Here is a 22916-nt window from a genome sequence, read left to right on the forward strand (position 1 = left end):
TGGTTCAGTAATATGAAAACAAACCAATATTCCCATCTTGCAGATTGTCAGAATTTTAACAATACATTCAGTGTGAGATAAGAAGTGTGGTATCTCTTCATCTCTTAATGCGATTAGAGAAGCCTCTTCGGGGAAGTAGTTAAAACTCACCATTTCATCACACTTCATGTAAGCTGGTGGATTCTGTGGCCTGTATCTTTCCTTCAAGAAACTCTAGTGTTCCTCTGTTTCTGCAAACACTTCTGATTCTGGGAAAGAGAATTTTATTTTCTCCCTCTTTTCTCCCAGTTTTCTTAGGCAAAGAGTATTCTTAACAAAAAATGGACAGCATTTTTCCTGCTGCAGGCTAATACAGACTGGGCTGTCATACAAGCTGTGATTCCACTTTTGCTTAATGCACTGCCCAGTTATAGGGGAAACAATCTAGGGAAAGAGCACAGTGCAGTATACATTAACGTTCTGTCATAGTGCCTAAAAATAGTTAAGGTTGCATAAACTTCTTAATTTTGTAATTTTTAAGAGCTCAACCTTTCAAGTTCTGTGTAATCTTTGAAAATTAGGGTATGTGATTTTTGATTTGTTTTAAAGGCAAGGATACCTACAAGTTGTGTATGGTATCTTGGAGTACAGCTGTGTAAAGGGGAAAAAAAACCCACAGTTTTTCAGTTTGTGTGTATGTGCATGCATCCAGCTGGCAGCCTTGATGAAGATGTAGCACAGCTAAAATTTTCATCTCATTCAGTGTAAATTTTCTTTGACTTAGGTTCCTAAAGCTTTGAAATATACAAAACATTGCTGGTGTGAAAGGTCACAAAGTAATAAAGCTATCCGAGGATAAAGGAGAAAGCTTGTGTTTCTTCCTCAATAGGAGATTAGACTTTGTGTTTTAGTTGCCCAGCTTTATTTCCAGTTGACCATTTTTATGTGTTTAAGCAGAATATTGGAAATAGCCTGCAGTTTATTTATTCATTCAGGTTCTTTCTATTCACCTAAGCTTTCTAAAGCATCTATCTGCACCCCCTAGTTCTAAATGTTTCATGTTCAACCTCAACATTCTGAGAGTGACCTAAAGGTAATGGTCATTTCAACTTTAACCTTGGTATTTGCAAGCAAGCCCTTTACGCGATCAATTTGTTTATGCAGTTAATCCAGACTTTGTTACTGTTTCTCAGAGACCTTTGCAATTCAAAGATCGGTCTCCTTACAGGGATTGCCCCTAGTGTGCAGGTATTAAATGTGGAATGACAAGGCCTTCCCACCGCCCCTTTCCAAAAATGAAGCAAAAAAAGTGGGTTTCTGCATGAGTGGGCGTTTTTCTTTGATAATCTGACTGATTTCTTTAAAATCCACCTCAAGTTGGAGGTAAGTTACTCACTGGGTATTTGCAGTGTGGTGGTGGGAGAGGGTCATCTTCATAAAACAGGCACAGTTCAGAGATACCAGACTGTGAGAAAGTGCTAGTCAAACCTGTGTATCTTTAAAGCCATAATTGCATGAAATTGTGTTCTCATTTTTCTGTGTCGTACCATCTTGTTTTCAGTTGACTTTGTGCGTGTGTTTGTATGTGGGCATGAGAACTGATGTTGTGTAGGGAACTGAGAAAACTCTGTCAATGTCTCTGTGGCACAGGATTTTCTGAAGTCTTAAGAATAAATATTGGCTCGTACAGACGTGTGTGTAGACTCCGCAGCTACCACCATCTTTTAGCATGTATAGCTTTACTTGCAGAGCAAAATACACATTGAGAATATCATTCATATAATCTTCATACTCACTACTCACTTTATTTTAGAGACTTTATTTTCATGTGAACAGTATCCTTGTGTATTAAATGCAACCTGCCAATGCAAGCATGTGCATGTGTGAACGTGCGCAAGATACAGAGAATACAAAAGGCAAGGGGCTTATTGCATACATGCTAGATGATTTGGATTAAGGTTTTGTATAGGTGCTTCTGAAAAAAAGGATTTAGAAATGCATAGAATTTTTCAGTAGTGGAAAGATTTAGTGTGTTTTGGCAGTTTTCAGCAATGGTTATGTAATAGCTGTGCTTGCTAAGGTAGCTAGTTAACCATTGACACAAGCAGTAATGATTAAGCAGCAGTAATTTACAAGTAATATTTGAAAGTACAAAAGGGTATGTCATTTAATAGTTAAAAACAAAAGTACTTTGTTTATACTTCACTAGCTGTTAGTTTGTTATACAAATCCAGCTAAATAGGCTGGTGAATTTTAAATATTTACTGTAAAAGTGGATAAGTATGATGCAATTTGGGCAAAACTGATTGTACTGCTGAAAGAGCTATTGCCATGTTCAGAGTTCAGATATCAAGCGTTTAATCAAACAATGTCGATGTTACTGAAAGTTGAACTTCAATATTCACTTAATCTTTTAAAAATATTTGTGGTAGGCTAATAAACAGCACTTGCAGAGGTGGTTGTGGTTCAGTGAGGAGCAGAGAGTAATGCTGAGCTATGCAAAGCCCTGTGCTTCCCGAAACTTCCCCAGCAATATTCAGGCAAAGTATATATATGATGTCTGCAGAGGAAGGTAATGTGTCTGTGCTAGACTGAGCACACCAACAGAACAGTGCTGATCAAATTCTCTGGCAAACTTCCCTTTCTGTTGATGGCTCCTTGGGGAGGCAAATTAGGTAGTCCCTTTTTGGATTGCCAGAGAACAGTTGCTGTTATTCTCCCATTATAAAAATTACGTACAGCAAGATTTCTTTACTCCTTTCCCTCATAATGAAAAGCAAAGAGATAGTTATTTAGCTTTTATTTTTGCAAGTAAAATACATAAAAGTGATTCCTCATTTCTCAATTGGAGTATAATCCAGTTTCATCTGGGAAGAGTAAGGTGTGTAATATAATGCTGGAGGCACCTGTTTAGGACTTCGCTAGATAGATACCTAATAACAACCTACAGCTCTTGGTTTTCAAGAGCTAGTTCACGCTGCCTTACTAGAGCATTGTACAAACACATTTACAATAGAAGGTTGGTAGAGATTAACAAATGATGATTAACAGAAAGGTTTGCAGTCGCTTCTTTTTCATTTGTTGTGAAATTAGTGCTATGTAACGGCCTCTACATCTCCAAAGTTATTTTGCAGTAGTCTTCATGAGTTTGAAAGCCTTGTTCTGAATCCATGCAGACTGTTCAGCTATAAAATCTTTCTCAGATAACGTACAATACTCTGTGGTATTTTCATGTATTCCTGAAGTATGAGGATAATTTTTTAGTATCTTTAAGAAGAAAGTTTTATTTTGTCATCATTCATATCATTTTTATTATTTTTCAGCATTAGTTATGGTCATGATGTGTGTTACTACAGTTTTAATTTAAATGTTATATCCTCTCTCAGCCTATTAAGTATCAAATGTAGGTATTTGTCAGGTTACATGCCAGTAGAATTTACAAGAGAAACAAAGACAATTCCTGGAGAAAGGACATCTGTTGAGCTTCAAAAGTGACATCTGGAATTGATTTTACTAAATAGTTTCAAATTATGGAAGTTCTGTACTGTATGTAGTGGATAGCAATTACAGTTCAGTACTCTATGTGGTAGGAGTTATTGTTTTCCATTGTGATGTCCTGTTCTGTTCTAAAATTATTGGGCATCTCAACCATTGCTGCTTGGATTCTCTTGAGGTTGAGATACACATGAAAATCACTGCCTTGCTGATAAATATTCTGTTACATTGCTGGCAGTCTGGTAGGATGTTCTGAGTAATTAATGTATCAAGTTGGATACATGAGTAATGGCTAATGGTATACTGGCTGTACTTCTGTAGACGTTGGGTATTACTTTTAAAAATGTTGGAACTCTAGAAAATCAGAGGAAAGTTCTGACAAGTCTACTGTATATATTTAAAATAACATTGATTGGCCGGTCAATGCTAAGAAGGAAGTGGAATGTGAGATAGAAAGCCTTATTAAGTGATACAGATTTGGGTGTGGGTTTTTTGTTGTTTTTTTTTTTTGCCTTAATATCATGTAATGAGTACATCGGGAAACACCATAGGAACAATACATATGCACCATTGGTTTTCCATGAAATAGCATAAAGTAGGAGTGCATACTGCTAAGTGCGCTTGAAAGGTAATGCACTTAAAAATTGCATGTTCATTGCAGGTTGTAGAAAGCATAACTCTTACTCTTCTGTAGAGTAGATCATTTTTGCCCCAGTTATACCACCTGTGCAATAGTACCTTGTGAAGTTACACAAACATAATCAAAGGCAGACTTTTGCCATCAACATGGGGAGAAAAGGCTTGATTGTAGGGATCGTGCTTGTCTAAAATTTCAGATTTTTTTTTATACAACCAAATACAAGTGATGGCTGTCTTTCCTCTTTAATATGTAAAGCAATAGTAACCTATTTGTATCACTCATAACTGTAATCTTTTGGTCAGTTATATAGCCAAAAAATCATGAGTTTTTGTCCTGAATAAATACCCTACGCAAATAGGATGAGTCTGTCATTTACAGATTATCAGATACATGGATTGATTTGATTGGATGTTAGTGGAAGTTCTTTACTAGGAAAGTGGTGAGGTCCTGGGACAGGCTGCCCAGGGAGGCTGTGGATGCCCTGGAGGTGTTCAAGGCCAGGTTGGATGGGGCCCTGGGCAACCTGATCTAGTAAACATGGAAGTTTGGTGGCCCTGCCAGGCAGGGGGGTTGGAGCTTCATGATTCTTAATGTCCCTTCCAACCCAAGTCATTCTGTGATTCTGTGATTTCTTAATATGAAGCATTCAGTGTCACTGAAACCAAACTAGTTCTATCTGAAAGTTTAAATAACATCAAGGAAGGTTGGGTTGTTTTTGATTTAATTTTTGGTTGCTTGCTTTTATCATAAGCTAGCACTTTAATTGAAAAAGGGGTATTTGCATATCCCTACATAGCCAGTTTTTGGCAGCTTCATGCTTCATGCTCTATGGTAAATGGCAGCAAAAATATGGTTCTTTGCAAAAGTCAGCACTGAGTGGCAACCATGGGAACAGCCAAAGCTTCTCTGAAAGCCAGCACAAAATCATTGAATGCATCAGTACGTGTTTGTGTGTGTAGACAAGTGTTAGCTGCTCAGTCTATAAATTAGTTTCTTTTAGCAGAAGTGTATCTTGGCAGCAGGAGCAGCATTAATTAATTCTGCAGTGCATTTATTAATTCAACACCCAATAAGGCAATAGAAGAATAATTGAAATTTTCTTAGGATTCTGTGATGTTGCTCAAAGTTGATGACACTGTTGGTGAGTTTGGAAGGCAACTTTGAAAACTTATTTCATTGTGGGAAATAAAGCTTACTCTAGGAATTCTAAGTATGTTGGATTGCATATGCTGGAACATTCTTGCTGAAGATGTAAGTTCATTGACTTAAGTAGGACAAAAACTATTAGTTTTGCTAGCATCTGTAAAGATGTATTGTAAATGGCAGTACTTTGTTCTCTCAGTGTCATGAGAACAAATTTAAGAGGTGAGAACAGAGGACCCAATCAGCATACCTAAACCTGCTCTTGCTAAGGTGAGAAAGGAGTACTCTAACGTGTTATGCACACATATTGATACTTGTTATTTTTCAGTTAACTTCGGTGGGAAGTGCATAATACCCACTATAGAAACACAATTCGTATGTAACCTTTAACTACAAAATAGAGAAAACAACATCTACAAATTCATTTTGTCACATATTTTCCTTATACTGAAATATTGTGTGGACTTTTTCTTCCTGACCTGCCAGAGATTCACACTGCATAAGCCTTCTGGAAAAAGAGAATTCTGTATAATATTTCATTATCATTATCAGATCAGAACTCATTTATCCAATGTACTGTGTGTAACAGAATCAAATGGAAATATATATTTACATATATATACATTTCTGAATTTGTATGTGCTGATACATATCTATATTTTTTTTTAACTTTTTTTTTTCTCCAGCATAAAGGAGTTTAAGTGACTGCTCTACTTGGCCAAAATGGTGGACACTGAAAACCAGCTCTATCCACTTACTCCCCTGGAGGAGGATGACATAGGTAGTCCTTTATCTGGAGAGTTTCTACAAGATATGGAGAACATTCAAGACATTTCTCAGTCTCTGGGTGATGATAGCTCTGGAGCTTTAAGTTTAACAGAGTTCCAATCACTGGGAAATGGTCCAGGATCAGATGGATCAGTTATAACAGGTAAGAAAGGTTACCATAAAGCTTTCTTTTATAAATACGAAGTGATAGGAATGAAAGCCATTTTAATGTAATAATTATTGTTTGTGACTAAATGACACTAAAATCATATAAGCTGATTATAGATTTGCCTTAAAATACTTAAGGGTATAATTAATTTACTAGATTGTAACATAAAGTTGCTGGTTTTTAAGTTATCTTAATACTTAATAATTTAAGTTATTAAGTTTCAGTGCCTTCTTTTTCAAATTAATTCTTAAAAAATTACTAGCAAAGAAGTTATGTAGTTTAGTCATACAGCAAGTCAAAATATTGTGCTAAAAATAATCCCCCTTTCTTTAGTTTCTTCAGGCTATATGAATTTGAAATGTATTATGAAATATGCACTGAGGATCTAACCCCGAAAAGCACTCCTAGAATTCCACTGTATTTTAATGTGCTGGTGTTTTTAAATTACTGTTTTTGTCTCCCTTCTCAAGAGCAGCATCGGTCAACTAAGGGTTTCTATTCTGGTAGAAGTAACAAATCGGAGAGAGCTGATATAGCACTTAGTTGTTAGGCAGAACATTTTTGTGTGAGACTTGGTTTGGGAGATCAAACTGAAAGTCACTGAATTGTAACAGGGCACTCCAATTATATCAATAAAGCATTCCTTCTGAAACTGTGGTTTTGCAAACCTTTTAGTGGTAGGGCTGTTTTAACATTCAGTTTATGATTAACTTTCTCATTGCTTTATGCTCTCTTTTTCTTTTGTTTATGTGTGTATTTATTTGTTTTTTAACTACGAATTGATTTCAGGCCGTCACTAGATCACTACTTCATTTTATAAAAATTGCACTAACAAAGCTGAGGTGAGCATCTGTGCTACAGGTGGTTGAAATGCATAGTGTGAATTTTGGAAGGCGCAAGGAGGGCTGCCCCTCAGCACTGTTGCCCAAAGTAATGTTTGTCCAAAATATGGTTTGTATCCCTTGCAGTTGCAGACTTTCACAATTAGAAATATGCCTTATACAGGAAAAGTTTTGATGTACCAGCTTTATAATGTAGCTCTTCTAAGACATGAAGTTGTTGTGTTTTTGTTTTTTTTTTTTACAATTATTTGTTTGTGCGTGCAAATCCTATGGTAATTTGGATCAGTTTCTACTGTCACCTTCTTATTTTCAGTATTCAGCGTTCATGATGGAAGATCCTAGTTTTTCTGTTAGAGAAGATGGAAAACATGATCTTTTAAAGCTCAATTTCTGTGACATAAGTAAAAAGAAATGAAAATTACATGTTAAAAAAAAAAAATCCTGTGTTTTAGGCTGTTGTTGATGACTCTGCCTGTGGGCTTGGCAGTGCTGGCAGTGCAGTCCGAGTTCTGTGCCAGTGTTTTTTTCCAGTGTCATACTTGCTGACCTACATTCATAAGTGTTTCTTAATCTTTCTGTTAAAATAACACACCCATTAATTTGCTGAAGTCTTGTGGTACAAGTTGCAAGATGGAAGATAAAAGAAATTCTGGCCTCAGAAAATATTTTCCTCAAACGAGCTGGAAATATTAATTGAAATAATTAAAGCTGGAAGGTGTTGGTTCTGCAACATGTTCATCTACTAATAAAATTGAGAGTTTATTTCATTTTACAACATTCCAGAGATTTATTTTCCTATTATATCCAAAAGGTAAAATATTTGATCAAAGCTTTTATTGCTTGGATATCTCAGAAGTGCATTTACCTTCCTTTTAATATCTGTTTTCAGTGAAAGAATATGTTTTTGCTTTAAGAAAATACTTTCTTTAGAAAATGAATGTGTGTGACTGCTTTTTAGGTCTCAGTTAAGATCACTGTTTAAAACTACGAGTAACTCTTCTGAGATTAGTGGGATTTGTAAGTGTTATCTTCAAATGCTGGGCTAATTCAGCTTGAGCTAGGAATATGTCCCTTGTCATACTATAGTAATAGATATCATTCTAAACAGTATGGCACAGGAGATGGAAACGTAAAAGCAAGATGAGCTCTTAATAACCTTTCTGGAAAGAGCGATTGACAGGTTGAGTGGCCATTGTAATACAAACTTGAAGCAAGAGGGAAGTCTATGTTCTTGATTGGGTCAGTTGTTTTTATCCCCTCCTGTCATAGTTCGTGCTGTTTGTCTTGAGTAGAAGATACGTGTTGAATGTTGTTTCTTGGTTTCATATTTACATTATTAATGAAGGCAGTTACACACACATTTGAGTGACATATTAGTTGAGTACTTCTTACTTACTTATTTTAAGTTGGGGAATTAAACAGTTTCATATTCACATCCAACAGATAAAAACCAGAAAAATTCAGAGTTAAAAATGGGATGCAGGAAAATCCAAAAAAGCTTAGTTTTCTCTCATTTTGTGCATAGTATACTTGGAGAATCTTGAGGAACCATTGTTTGCCTTCTAGTTCTTGTTGTTAGAGTTACTTCAGTAAGGCTTTTTTGTCAACTGGCATTGTATTTCTCATTGAAATTAGCAAGGTATGCCCTGTGTTCTGTTTGTGTTTCTGCTAGTATAATAAATAGGAATTATTTTTCAAACACTTACTGCCAAATTCACTTAATGGCTATGATTATTCACTACTGACTCACTATTATTATTATTATTTTCAAATAAGCTCTTTGTTGTTGTTGTTGTTGTTGTTGTTGGTTTAGCATAGTAATTATGAAGTGTTCCTTTTTCTTTTAGACACCCTTTCACCAGCATCCAGTCCTTCATCCATTAATTTTGCCACAGCTCCAGGTAGCATAGATGAATCACCCAGTGGAGCATTAAACATTGAATGTAGAATTTGTGGGGATAAAGCCTCAGGCTACCATTACGGAGTACATGCTTGTGAAGGTTGTAAGGTACAGTCATAATTTTCTTTTTAAGAGCCTAGATCATGTCACTTTATTTACAGGGTTATATAAACATTTGTTTCGTAAATGATTAATTAATATAATTTTAGCCATTGAAACTATTTAATAAATACATCTGTGATCTTCCTTGGGAAATAGTTTGTTCAGTTACTGCAACTGGATACCTTAACGCAATTCCAGACCTTCATCAAGCAGAGGCAATTCACAATGAAAATTTTAATGCTGCTTTTGTGGAACTGGTTAGTTAGTTAAATAACTAAAACAACTTAAAGCACTAAACCATGGCCAAAAATCAAAGCCTACTTTGCTCCACTAGTGTTTTATTTGTGTTGGGAGTACAGCTGTGAGAAGCATGTGAGTTTGTTACATTTCCATTACAACACTAATAAATCCCAAATACCTCATCACCATCCTGTTCAGCTTGGATCACTTAGTATCGTACCTCTAGTAGTTTTGGAGCCTGTGCACACATTTGAGGCGAATTAGTGTTATCATTAACGTATGATCTTTGGGAATTGTATGGCCCAAGAACTGTAAGATTCTTTTCTTTCTCATGTTTCAGTTTTGGGTATATTTTTTTTCTTCTAAATTACAATGTAAGGTGAGAGAAATAATTTTATATGTACCATTTTCTCTCCTGCTCCATGTCAGGTGATATTTCCTATATAAATCTTATGGAATAATACTAGAAACTCTATTAGACATTGAGGTCATGGAGAGCAAGTCCATAATCACCTCTGGTGATTATGCTCCTCCTAAATGCTATCTGTTACTATGTCATGTGAAGCAAAATGTTGCAATGACTTTAAAAAGCTTTGCTAACCCTTTAATTACTTCTTAGTATGAGCCTGGTGTTACATTGCAATATCAGGACATTGTGGTAAGATCTGATGGGTTATAGGCTTTTCTGTAATGCCTATTTTGTGTTCTTGGCTCTTTCAACATGCTGTGCTGCATTGTAATACCCCTCACATTTGCTGAATAGAAATGTGCTCATTCTGTGTGCTGTGTGACTTACACACGTGAATGATGAAGGTTGTTTCTGTCAGGCACTGAGAAAATAGATACAAAAGGGAATTGTGGCTGTTTTACACGATCCTTAATAGCGAATTTACTCCGGTACTCAAAGCTCTCAGTTCTCTCACAAGTAAGGGGGCTGAAAACTATCTCTCCTTTCCTGGTTTCCATTCTGTACACGACTTCATACACACACTTCACTGCATAGAGCAGGGAATTTATACCTTTGTGCAGGTTACGCTTCTCACATTGTTTCGCTTATGATATCAGTAAACAATAAAAAATGACATACAAGCTTAAAGTTGAGTAGTCAGCAGCTCTTTAACGTTCCATGTTGTTTTTTCAAACTTCTTACAGGGTTTCTTTAGGAGAACAATCCGATTAAAACTCATCTATGATAAATGCGATCGCAATTGCAAAATTCAGAAAAAAAATCGTAATAAGTGCCAATACTGTCGTTTTCAAAAGTGCCTTTCAGTTGGAATGTCACATAATGGTAGGTAAGAGTGCCCTTAATAATTTGCTTGTTTCTACCCAGGATCTGCTTCTGGAAGCAAGCATTTGGAAAACTTTTCTACCTTCATATATGAGTTGAACTTCATATTTTTTTCAGTATAGATTGTGGCGGGGGATGGGGGGTGAGGGGAGAACAGTTTCTCTCATGACTAGTTGAAATAATTGATAAACACCTGCCAAACATACACTTATGAACTTTATACAGTTGTGTGAATTGTCTGCTTGTCCATGTGATGGTGAATTTAGTTTGTTCAGAATGAATTTAGTAGTTCAGAGGAGCAGGAGAACTACTTCATTGTGAGAGAGAAAGGCATAGGACAGAAATCTGTAGAAGACCAGGTTCCAATATTTTGTAGGCTTGGGATGGTTTGGGAAGATGGGGAGGTTGCTGACCATGTGTGCTGATTGTGGAGCAGGTATCTGGTAGGTTGCTTGCTAAATGGAATGGTAAAAAATTAAAGCATTTAGGTATACAGTTTAAAAATTATGTTATTGTTTGTGTTAATGACTTAATATAGGGCTGGTAAGTCTGTGGCTTACAGGCCAATTTCAACCCCACAAGGCAGTTTTATGTACAGTATGTAGCTTGCTAAGCAACTTTGGTAAAGAGGGGAGAAGATAAGGGAGGGAGAGGCAAAGCCACAAGAAAGAATATTTTACATGTCCAAATGACAGCAGTTTGCTTTCCCTACGTAAATCAGAGGCTGAACTTGGGAGCAGGTGTGATCTGAGAGTAAGTTGCTGGGCTATGTGAAAAGCTGTGGGTTGGAAGACAAACTTTCTAAGGAAACAATGCCATCAAGATAGCTGGCGTGACCACCTGGCTGAGGAAGCTGCCTATGGCAGTGTAGTCTGGAGCCCTAGGAAGTGACACTGGGAATGTTAACTTTCTGGTTCTGGGGAAGTCTGGCTCCTTTGTGAGGAACCATGACTGATACTAAAATGCACTGTGAGTGGGTGTATAGTCTCTGTGTGACTTGGGAAGAACGTGCCAGCTATCAAAGTAACATCTCAGGAGCAGGAACTGAGCAGAGAGCTGTGCTGGCCAACAGGGGTTAGTCCTCAGTTGAAACGATTTCCCTGTGGGTACCTGTGCTCCAGCTGAAGGAAGCAGCAGTTTCACTGGGGCAAACATATTGGAGGCCGAAAAGGAGGGAAAAAACTGCTAGAGTGCAGGCCATCCTTCTCAGGAAACAAACCTTGATTAGGTTAACAGCATTGACTTTCACAGTACAAGTTTTGCTTTAAGAGAGAGATTCTTCCACTTTTCTGATAGTTTCATGGCCAGATTCAGAGCAGACCTTCCACTGAAGTCCAAAACAACGCTGCAGATCATGCCCCATATCACCTTATATCATGAGAACATTCCTTGGCATGTTTAAGGGCTAATTCTGCACAAGCTTGGAATTGCTCAGTCAAAGCAGCGAGGTTCTGTCCTCCCACTGGTTACCTACTGAAATGAGACAAGAGTCACCAACCATGCAAGCAATTTCAAAACTTTCCACTATCAAAGTGCAGGACTCCATGTAAAATGGAGTTCCTTTAAGTTTTGGATGAAACTGAAGAAGTATGTGAAACATGCTTTTTATTCTATTGTTAAGTGGCAAGAACAGTCACCCAAGAAGCAAGAGACTTCTACCTCCATTGAGGTTTCAAACTGCCTCTCAAAAGAATCTCCTAAAAACTAGATTGGATACTCAGACTCTACTCTTATTGTATCCAATCTTAGTGAGCTAATAAGGGGACTAGTAAGAAGTTTTGTTGAGCGAGCTTTGAGCATAAATGTGGGCCTCTGATCAGTTCTGTTCTCACTGGACAGTACAGATAAGTTGAACTGAGCAAACATCCAGTGCATAAATAGCTGAAGCCCTAGCAGGTTCAGAATCAGCAATGGAATTTGGGCCCATCTCCCTGCAGAGTAATTCCCCAGGCAGCTTTCCAGCCAGCACATGTGCTCTCTGCCAAGCTCCTGACATAACTTTCCTCACTGAATTGTTTTAGAATTCCCGTGGTAGACTTTGAGTCTCAATTTAGGTGTTATAAGACACAGTAAGGAAAGAATAACTATTGAGGTAGTGTAGAAGGAAAAAGGCATGCTTTCTACGTCATTGCAGATATCAGTCTGTGTTCTAAAATGTCTAATTACCTTCAGTTTAGTGTACTGACTTGATGAGTTTCATCAGTCAGGTCTCAGTCATCGTCTGTGCTGGAAAGAACTATTTCACTCATGAGTTTATCATAGTAAGTATGCTACTCCTACCTTGGTTTTTCTGAATGGAAAATCTTGCTGTCTATTCAGCAATGGGAAAAGGCACAGGTTTTTATATAACTTTTTGAAAAACAAACAAACAAACAAACAATTTTGTCTTCCTATCAGCAATACGTTTTGGACGAATGCCGAGGTCTGAGAAGGCCAAGTTGAAAGCAGAAATTCTAACGGGTGAAAATTATATAGAAGATTCAGAAATGGCAGATCTTAAATCACTCGCCAAAAGAATTCATGATGCTTACCTGAAAAACTTCAACATGAACAAGGTTAAAGCCAGAGTCATCCTAGCAGGGAAAACTAACAACAATCCAGTAAGTAATTTTAATGTAACTTTAGAGTAAAGCTAGAAGGACATAAGGTGATATAATAATTTGTTAAATTCTTAAGCATATCTTTTAGAAAATGAGCCACATGCTAATACAGAAATGAAATATACAAAAAGAAATCCCTATATTAAATATAAACACTTTTAATAGTTTTAGACACTGTGCGGATAATAGTTTTAGAAACCTCGAAATTACAGTAGATATGTAATGGAAAGAGAATCAGCTCTTAATCAAAAAACAACATGGGTATCTGAAGGTGAATACATCGAGGTATTGGTGAGGAAAATGGCTTGAATTTAATATCCGATTTTGAAAGGGAATTGGGGGGGGAAGGGAATTTCAAATGCTTTTCTGCCTCAGATACCAGATTAGATACTGTTATTTTTTAGAACATGCGGCAGCTCTGAATTACTGTTGTTACAATCCCAACAGTATTAATTGTAGGAAAGGAAAGAACTCAGTTCTAGAGTTCTACACACTTCCTCATGCAGCCTTCTTGGTCATAACTGTATGGCTACTTTGAAAGGGAGAAGCAAGGTTGTAGGGACACGTATGCTCAACAGTCTAATTTTCTTTCAGAATAATTCATCCTAGGTCTTGAAAAAAGTAGTGAATATTCTCTATGAATTTTTACATACAGTATTTTGTTCATTACTAATTAGCAGATATTGCGAAATAGTTACCTAGCAGTTGCACAACATCCAAGATTGTAGTGAAAGCCCTGCTGTTTTGACAATGAGAAGAGTTTTCCTAGAAGTGATGGAATATGGCAAGGAAATCAATGTTTGACAATGAAGATGTATCTTCTATATGTGATACAGAAGATAAAATCAGCAGTAAAATAAAAATTCTAATTTCAGTTAAAACAAAAACAAGGTTGTTATGAATATTGTAAGTGAGCTGTCTTCTAAACTATGGAATTTGGTGTATTATAGTCTAGTGTAGCCAAACACACACATTAATAATTTACCTATTTCTGAACAGTGCGTCAGTATTTGATTTCAGGAGATCCTAATTCTTGACACTACTGTAATTCATTGCAGCATAAATGAGCATTTTTCATGATGATGAGGTGTCATTTCTATATTTGGCTCCTAAGACCTTGGCAGTACCTCATCAGATTGTAATGTATATCTTTTTTAATTGAAGGGAGTTTTATTTACGGAAAAGACTGTGATCAAGACTGAAGTTTAGTGTCATCTGACATCCTTATGGGATTCCAGTGATGATTTAGACTTACTGTGTGTAGCTGGCAAGTTGAGCACAATTTCTATGGAAGAACAGCTGTGACATAGTTATGAAAATCTGGTAATGAACATAAGAGTAATAAACAGGTCACGTTCTTGTGACTTGTTGGACTAGATGGCCTTCAGAGGTCCATTCCAACTCTAATGGCTCTGTGATTCTACCATTCTGTGTAAAAGTAGATTGAAGATACGTCATACCTTTTGACCTTTTGTTTTTTTTACCTTGTTGTTTGAAGAGCAGACCTGCTTGTAAACATTGCAGTTCATAGTTTTGTAATACATGGTTTCTTTCTATGCAGATAATATGAAAGAACTCAAAAGTTTATTGATAGATTAAAAACTGATTATTATGAAAATTAAAAGGTCCATCCAAATTCAGTTCTTTTGCAAAACAGTGACTAATGGCTTTTATTTTATCAATGAATTAATACTGTTTTCTCTGTAGCCGTTTGTTATACATGATATGGATACCTTGTGCATGGCAGAGAAGACGCTGGTGGCAAAATTGGTTGCCAATGGAATTCAGAATAAGGAAGCCGAAGTTCGAATCTTCCACTGCTGCCAGTGTACATCTGTAGAGACTGTCACAGAACTTACTGAATTTGCTAAATCTATCCCTGGCTTCTCCAATCTTGACTTGAATGATCAAGTGACGCTACTGAAATATGGAGTTTATGAAGCCATCTTTGCCATGTTAGCATCTGTAATGAACAAAGACGGGATGCTGGTAGCCTATGGAAATGGTTTTATAACCCGAGAGTTCCTAAAAAGTCTGAGAAAGCCATTCTGTGATATAATGGAGCCAAAATTTGATTTTGCAATGAAATTCAATGCACTGGAACTGGATGATAGTGATATATCACTTTTTGTCGCTGCCATCATTTGCTGCGGAGGTAAGCGCTACATATTTATCCTTCAAGGCAATAATTCTAAAGCTGAAGAGGGTTCTAATTACTCTGTATTTTTAAAAGTGGAATGTAAAGAGTGTTGGTGTGGTTTTGTTTGACGTTTGGGGGATTATTATTTTTTCATGTTTAAGGGCAGTATTTACATTTACAAAATGGACAGAAAAGCAGTTTGTAATGAAACTGGAGACAGAGGTAGTCTATAGCTTTGCTCAGCTTTGACTTGCTGATTGGATCATGTAATGAGTTCTGTGCAAATGCAGTGCTGTTGATGCATGTCCTGCATTTTGATTTTAGTATTGCAACTTATTTTCAAAACCCAACGTAATTAGCTAATTCCAAAAAATAGTTTATGGTGCCTTAAAAATAATTTCATAGCACCTGGGAGTGTGGCTTTGTTTTTTTATGCTCACTGTTTGTGAGTGAAAGAACACAAATGTTATCCATTCCTTCCTACAGAAAAGACATTCATACTTAAGGTTAAATACAAAACTATTCATAAGCATTTTGAAAAAGGGAAATAAGACCAAGACAGCTCCAATGGCATGGTTGCCTGCTTTTTTTATACGCTGCCATACTCATAGACATTTCACTACCTGTGGCAGCATCCTTAACAGTGAAGAGAAAGTCTGTCGACTTTCAAGTGCTTCAAGAGCTAGTTTAGACAGTAAGTTCCCATCAAATCTTGAGTTACTTTTGCGCACCATATTGATATTTTGAGTTTTCAAAAGTAAAGAGAGTTCTTTGCAGGCAAAATGGTATTCTTCTCTTTTCTCCTCCTTGGAAATAGCTGAAGTTTGCAAGAAACAAATTTAGCTTGTGACCTCATACTTCTCACGGAGAAGTTTGATCCAGAGAGTTTAAGTATAGGACTGTAAGTAGCTGCAAGTGGGACCCTATGCTGGAAAGCGTGAAACGTCCTTAATAGGTACTTCTCTACGTCCTGTCAATAACTTATGCTATGGCAATATGTATGGGAACCAAGGGTGAAAGCCAGATATTTTTTTGTCTTGATTCGATCTCCCAAACTTGACAAAGGCTCTAGAAATAGCTGTGTGTGTTTTTAACCCTTATACCTACCATTTGAATTCTTTTATCATGACATGCAGAGTATAGAAATGGATTCCTAGGCTGAATGCTTCTTTTAGTTTTGTGAGTGGAAGGGGTGGGTTTTTTTGTTTGTTGTTCTTTTTTTTTCCTTCAGTAACATGGGTTGTATTTAGTACTATGAACTCTTTCCTCAAATAACTGTGGGCATTAAAAATGCTTTGACCTGAGGGCTAAGACTACATTTTCGTTAATTTACTTTAAGCCTGTTCCAAAACCTGTTGAAGTTGATGAGGTTATTGTCATTGCCCTCAAGTGTACAATGTAAATTTATACCAGCCTACAATATTGAATCTATAAAGTAGCCTACAATAAAGAATACTTCAAAAATTTTGACATGTATTCTTCTGTTTTGAGAATAGATCGTCCCGGTCTTGTAAATGTAGGACACATTGAAAAAATGCAGGAGAGCATTGTGCACGTACTGAAACTGCACTTGCAAACCAACCATCCTGATGATATCTTCCTCTTCCCGAAACTCCTCCAAAAAATGGCTGACCTCCGGCAACTTGTCACAGAGCACGCTCAACTTGTTCAGATAATCAAGAAGACTGAATCTGACGCACATTTACACCCTTTACTGCAGGAAATCTACAGGGACATGTATTAAGGATTTTTAGTTGGTGGGTTTTTTTCCACGATATTTAAAGACAACAGCAATATTAATAATAGATGGGAGCAAAATCACTTGCACAGCTATCAGCTGTTCACTCGGTTCGGAGCGTGAAAAGTGTAAAAGCTAAGTAACTGGAGTGCTACAGGTCTGTTGGTTTGAGTTCTTCTGTCTTCTTCTGACTGAATGCTGCAGAAAAATACCGATCGTAACGTTCATGAAGCGCCTTAAAGCAGTTCTTTTATTTGGAAATCCGAAGATTGGAAAAGAATATGTATTTGTATAATAAATCAGAATGTTAAGTAATGGAAATGAAAAAGAAAAGGAAAAAAAAAGTGTTTCCTCTTGGCTTAGTCATTTTAGATTTACAGTAACAAATTCAGCAAATTCTCTCCAGCTACAAGCACTGTCATAAAGGTGACGCGTTCTTGGCTAATGGTGATAACTGAGAAACAACTAGTAGTTTTTGTTAGAGTCAATCAGTCCAGGTTTATTGAATGACTGCATATTACTGTATATACACATAAAAAAAAAATAATAATTGAAAGACCTTTCTTGTGCCATTGCTTGAAATCCATGAAGCACAGTATAGCTCCACGTAGCATGGCATTGGTATACTTTGGGATTAGCACTGAAAAGACAATACTTTCAAGAAATGAAATGAAATCCCAAGTGTTATCTAAAATACAACAGATAGCAGCAATTCAGGTTTTTCCAGGAGGGGAAAAGTGCTAAGTCACAGAACAGTTGTTTGGAAAGGAAATACAAAAATCTCCCTAAGGAAAAATGTGTCTAACGCTGCGTAGCCTGGAGAACTTGCAATAGCTCAAGATGCAGTTTTGACTTAAGAATACAACTTTGAATGAGCCAGGGTTCTGGACGGGCAGAAAAATCTGATCCTAGTCCAGGAAAAGGAAAAAGAATTTCAACTGTACAGTATTGTAGTGCAGTAATAGCTTAGTCTGAAGAAATGATTCCATGGCAAAGGTACCTTCCTTCTTGTCCTGCGTTTTGGCAGTATGGGGTTAATTGAACTTGTTTGCTTTTCTTATGAGTACACTTTATTTTATTTTTTTTATACTTTTTTTTTTTTTCTTTTTTCTTTTTTCTATTACCCATTCAGATATATTTCTGGTCTTTCATAGACCTTGCCTATAGAAGTAACAGCTGGATTATTTTGCCAATTTTTCTCCTTCTCATTAGAACTATAGTGGATAAAGTGACAAGAAAATTGAGCTTGTCAGTTGTTTAATGTTATGAAAGGGAGCACAACTGAGAGTAAATTTATCATATATCTGAGTGTTTTTCAATACAACTTACTTACTCTCGATGCAAAATAAGCTACAAGGAAACTGCTTGTCTATGGCATTTTACAGGATCCCTTGCTGAGATTGATGCACAAAATGTGAAAGCAAGTGCTAGTTGCATGCAAAGCACTATGCTAGTTCTTTTTCTTGACATCTGGTAATTTCAGTTTGTTATTTCCATATTTTACTGTTTCCTAACAAAGGTTTCAGGAGCCAGTCTTAACCTTTTTGCAAGAGTTAGGCTGTCATTGCCACAGGACGATACATTCTCCTTTTTTTATTGTAGCTTATTTGGAAATATTAGAATCTTTAACATTCTCCGGATAAATTAAGATGGATGAAGTGAGAACAACATGTATCAATGCTTATTTAGTTACATTTGTTCTTCACAGGCCTGCTGGCATGGCTAGGAGCTGAATAACTTACTGGTGTAACAGCAGTTTGGTATTTACCCAGATGATGGCCATTAGCAGAAATTTTAGTGTGCAATACTAAAGCACCAGCCTCAAATTTGGTAACTATCTAGGGCACGATAGAAGAATTAGATATATATGCATAGAACTCCCTCCTTTGCTTTCCCTGCCAGATACCTTCTTCTCCCCTCAGCTGGGTTGAATAAGCATTTTGTTACAGCTCCTTCATGCACTTCAGTAAGAGAAGCTTGTTGGTCTTACAGTAGATGAGAAATGGGTTGCCTTCTGTATCTTGCAGCAGTACATATTATGCCCCTGGAAATAACAAGATGATTTTATCAGTGATGGCTGCTTGATTCTTCAAGTCGGCCTTGTCTCTGTATGAAATGGTGGCTTTGGGGCGTAAGGCAGTCAGCACTGAGATATTTGATAAGCAATATTGCTCACTCAAGGAAGTTGTCAGAATCTCACAATGGCATACCAGGGATCTGTACGCATTGCATCCATGCATAGGAAGTGTGCAGTGCTCAGCACCGTGCAGCTGATGGCAGCGGAAATTCTAACCTTGGAAACTCCAACAGCCAACTGGCTTAAGTTTATCAGCTGAAGGAGTGTAAGCTGCATTTTCCCCCAAAGCACAGTCACGTGCAATATGTGAATTTGAAAGTTCTCTTCCATTATTTGCACGTACTGAAGTTTCTCAGTAAAAAAAACCCACAAAACCAAACAAAAAGAAGACAAAATCACTGTGGAGAAAATGTATATTCCCTTTGATTGTTTCCAAACAAGGCCAATACGCTTAACTGAACCTGAAAATTACATAGGAAATACATCTGATGAAATTATAAGGAATTCTAAACACCATTGTATCTATATTAGAAGCTTCTTTGTAACAGGATCCCGTCAGAGGCGTTAGGAAAATGTGTTATTTGCATTTTTTTTCCCCCTATTTCAGATGCTTTTGTTTTTTGAACACCAGAAAATGCAAGCATTTTGTGAGTAATCCCTTTGGACACCAGCATTCGATTTCTAGTTTAAATTAAACTGCAGGCCTTTAAATGTATGGCAAGAAAACATCTGTGAGTTACAAAAGTATAAACCAGATGATAATATAGCTGAAAATTCTGGATAAACCCCACTGTCTACAGGTTTGCACTGTGCACGTACACACAGATTCCTTCTGTGGAGATACTCAAGACTCACCTGGATGGCCTACCTGTGCAACCTGCTGTAGGGAACCTGCTTTAGCAGTGGGGTTGGACTCAATGCCCTCCAGAGGTCCCTTCCAGCCCCTATGGTTCTGTGATTCTGTGTGACTTGCAAAGAACAGAGCAGACAGCTCACTTGTTTAAGTGTGCAAAAGGAAGTTCTTAATTTAAACCTTGCCCTTCCAAAAAGCTACACCTAAGCCTTGTGTGGATGACTGAATTAGAGGTTTGCCAACTAGATGTCAAAATTACTCAATGTGTGTTTGTTTCCAAGAAGTTTGGAGTCTTTAATGAGCATCTCTTTCAGCATCTCCATGTCATAGAGATCATTTAATGTTTTAATACGTTCAGTCTATGGAGGGAAATAAAGTCAGCAGACTTCAGGATAAAGATTCATTTAAGGCTGATTAGCTCATTATGTATAGCTTTGATCTGAGTCTTATCTACGCTAGCTTATTTTAATGTCATAGCATTGAAGACCCCTCGTTAGGGACCAGGTAGCCACAAATGAGCTTACAGCCAGAGGCAACAGGTGAATAAGGATGCTAAGGAGCAATGGTACAATATAGGATTTCAACAAACCTACCACCTATTCACTTTGGAGGGTTTCTTTGTTTCTGATTTATTGGTAAGTCACCGGTACTTTAATAGCAGGGAAAAGAAAAAGCAAAACAAAAAGAGTTTGTTTCGAATAATGAGGAGTACTCGTTTTCAAACTCTGTCAGGCACTATTTAAAGGTGTGCTGTTTTAGTGCACAGCTGTCTGTAAGAAACACCCACACAAAGCAAACATTGCATTGTATCTTATCAAAGTTTCAGAAATCCACTTTTATTTCAAACACAAAAGGACTGTCGGTAGATTGGAATGTTCTCCACTTACAGAAGCTGAATCTTTCTTGGCATTTAAAGAAGTGTTCTTCTTCTGTCATTTCCATGTGCCTTTGTGCTCTGGTTATAGCCAGCTGCTAGAAAGCTGAAGTGTTGCCAAAGAGCATATTTTAGCTTTATTTCTGGCCTGCGCGGATTTAGGAAATACCAGCAGTTGCACTAAGTCCGTTCTCATGAGAGAGCAAGCACAAGTCTGCAAATCAAAGAGCTTATAATAAGCATCCAAACATTTGTTTGTTTATTCAAACTGCTAAAGCTTTGGAGATTTTATTCATCACGGGAGCTGGGTCACACACTCGGATATTGAAATTTCCTCCTCATTTCTAATGGAAAGCCGGGACAACTTGCGCATCACGTCAGACAAAGAAATTGGAGATGATTGCACTGTGGCTGCTTCTACTGTGTCTAAAGAGGAACAATTTCAGCTCTGTCTCTCCTTAAAAGCGACCATGTTACTTAGTAGAAAATCTGCAACTGCCTTTAACAAATGCACTTGCAGCTGTTGGGTTATTACTTAAGGATAAGTTCTTATAAACAACGGACCTTCACTGAAAACCCCAATCCCTTAGGAAGTGTCCAAATATAAGGTTTGGTACTGTATCTGGTACTTGCTTGTATCTCAAGTGCTTTCTTGATGATAAGTTGCATATATATTTTTTTAATCTAGAGTTAATTAGCTCTGCTATCCTTCTTACTAGAGATTTAAATTATACGCGGGTTTGATCTGAAAGTATTGATGGTACGCGCTATGGAATTTTCTAATTAACGTAATACCATTTTGTCGCGTTTTGATTTGTAAAATATCAGAATGTAATTGCAAGGTATAAACTTTCACTAAATTATATTACAGAGGTGCTTTAAGGAAAAAAAAAAAAAAAGATGTAAATTATTTAATTTAAATACTTGTTTCGTACTTTAGCTTTGTGAAGCCTTTTGTACAGTGAGGAAAGATTTACTGTTATGGGTAAGGCTGGTGGGCCTTAAGTCAAAGACAAGCATCTATTTATTCCTGCCTGGGCTTTGTTCCTGTCACAAGTTCTGCAACTTGTCAACGTTTGGCATTGGCAATTGGCGCCAGGGTTAAGATTGCACTTTCATGCTGAATATAGGCTTCCTTAAAGGAAGTCCGGGTTAGGACGAAAAGTAACCTTATGGCTGCTCCTGTTCTGAATTTCTTAGGCCGCAATGGGATAAGAAAGTTTTAAAAGGTACCATCAGATGTGTCACTTTACACTGTAAGTATGGCATATTGATGTGTTGTTAACTAAACCCATCCTAGGGCGAGGGCATTCCTCGTCTGTTCTCTCCAAGGAGCTTAAAGGTTTTTACAACTTCTTCAGCTTCTGAAGCCTTTTTCTTTTTTCTCCCCCTTAATCTTCCTGACTGATTGAATCAATGTTATCTTGTCAGATTCCACTGAAACCTGGTTTCAGAACAGAATATCTACTGCAAGGACCTCAATTTCAGCTGAGCTGCCCCTGCCCAGGCATAGGCTACAGGCACAAAAGAGATTAATCTTCATACAGGCCAGGCCTTAAGAATGGACTAGACTACAAGAGCAGACATAAGGTACTTAAAAGCCATGTTAAGTATTTGGGCATGTTTTCTCAGGGTGGATATGCACGAGCATTAATTGCTACTATGGAAAAGAAAAACCAACAAAAGCAGCACGACCAATGCAAAATGTTTTATGGCATTCTTCGCCCCTGAAAAGAAAGAATAGTGGTGGTGAAAAATATTATCCAACCAAAATAGAGGCACGCTCTCCTCCCGCTGCGTGGGAGTGCACAATAAATGTTCAGAATCTCTTTTGCCACGTGTAATGGGAATCGTAACGTTAGCCAAACTGATGGGTGATTCATAAGCAAGCTGCCACACATAGAGCCATCCACATTCAGGCTTTGCTACCTCAGGCACATCTGTGAGCTACAGGAAGGTTTTGCTGCCCGGTGTAGGGGTTGCCTTCACCCAGATGCAGCATCGCCTTTGCCCCATCAGTCCTGCTGCTGCGCTCTTTGGAGCTGCTGGGGATGAGCAGGCGCTT

At 37.3% G+C, this 22916-nt stretch overlaps 1 protein-coding gene across 3 annotated transcripts in view; it reads left to right on the forward strand.

Annotated features, from left to right (window-relative positions):
- The window catches only part of PPARA (peroxisome proliferator activated receptor alpha), a 276741-nt gene extending 253846 nt beyond the window's left edge, over positions 1–22895 (forward strand). For all 3 annotated transcript variants that reach the window (XM_072333930.1, XM_072333939.1, XM_072333948.1), the window contains 6 exons: positions 5944–6188; positions 8884–9044; positions 10431–10569; positions 12967–13169; positions 14877–15324; positions 16806–22895. In XM_072333930.1, the coding sequence (XP_072190031.1) occupies positions 5981–6188; positions 8884–9044; positions 10431–10569; positions 12967–13169; positions 14877–15324; positions 16806–17053 (1407 nt within the window). In that variant the 5' untranslated portion in view covers positions 5944–5980 and the 3' untranslated portion in view covers positions 17054–22895. The remainder of the gene's footprint in view (positions 1–5943; positions 6189–8883; positions 9045–10430; positions 10570–12966; positions 13170–14876; positions 15325–16805) is intronic.
- The last annotated feature ends 21 nt before the right edge of the window (positions 22896–22916 follow it).

Source organism: Excalfactoria chinensis, chromosome 1 (genome assembly GCF_039878825.1).
Source record: "Excalfactoria chinensis isolate bCotChi1 chromosome 1, bCotChi1.hap2, whole genome shotgun sequence".
NCBI classification, from domain to species: Eukaryota; Metazoa; Chordata; class Aves; order Galliformes; family Phasianidae; genus Excalfactoria; species Excalfactoria chinensis.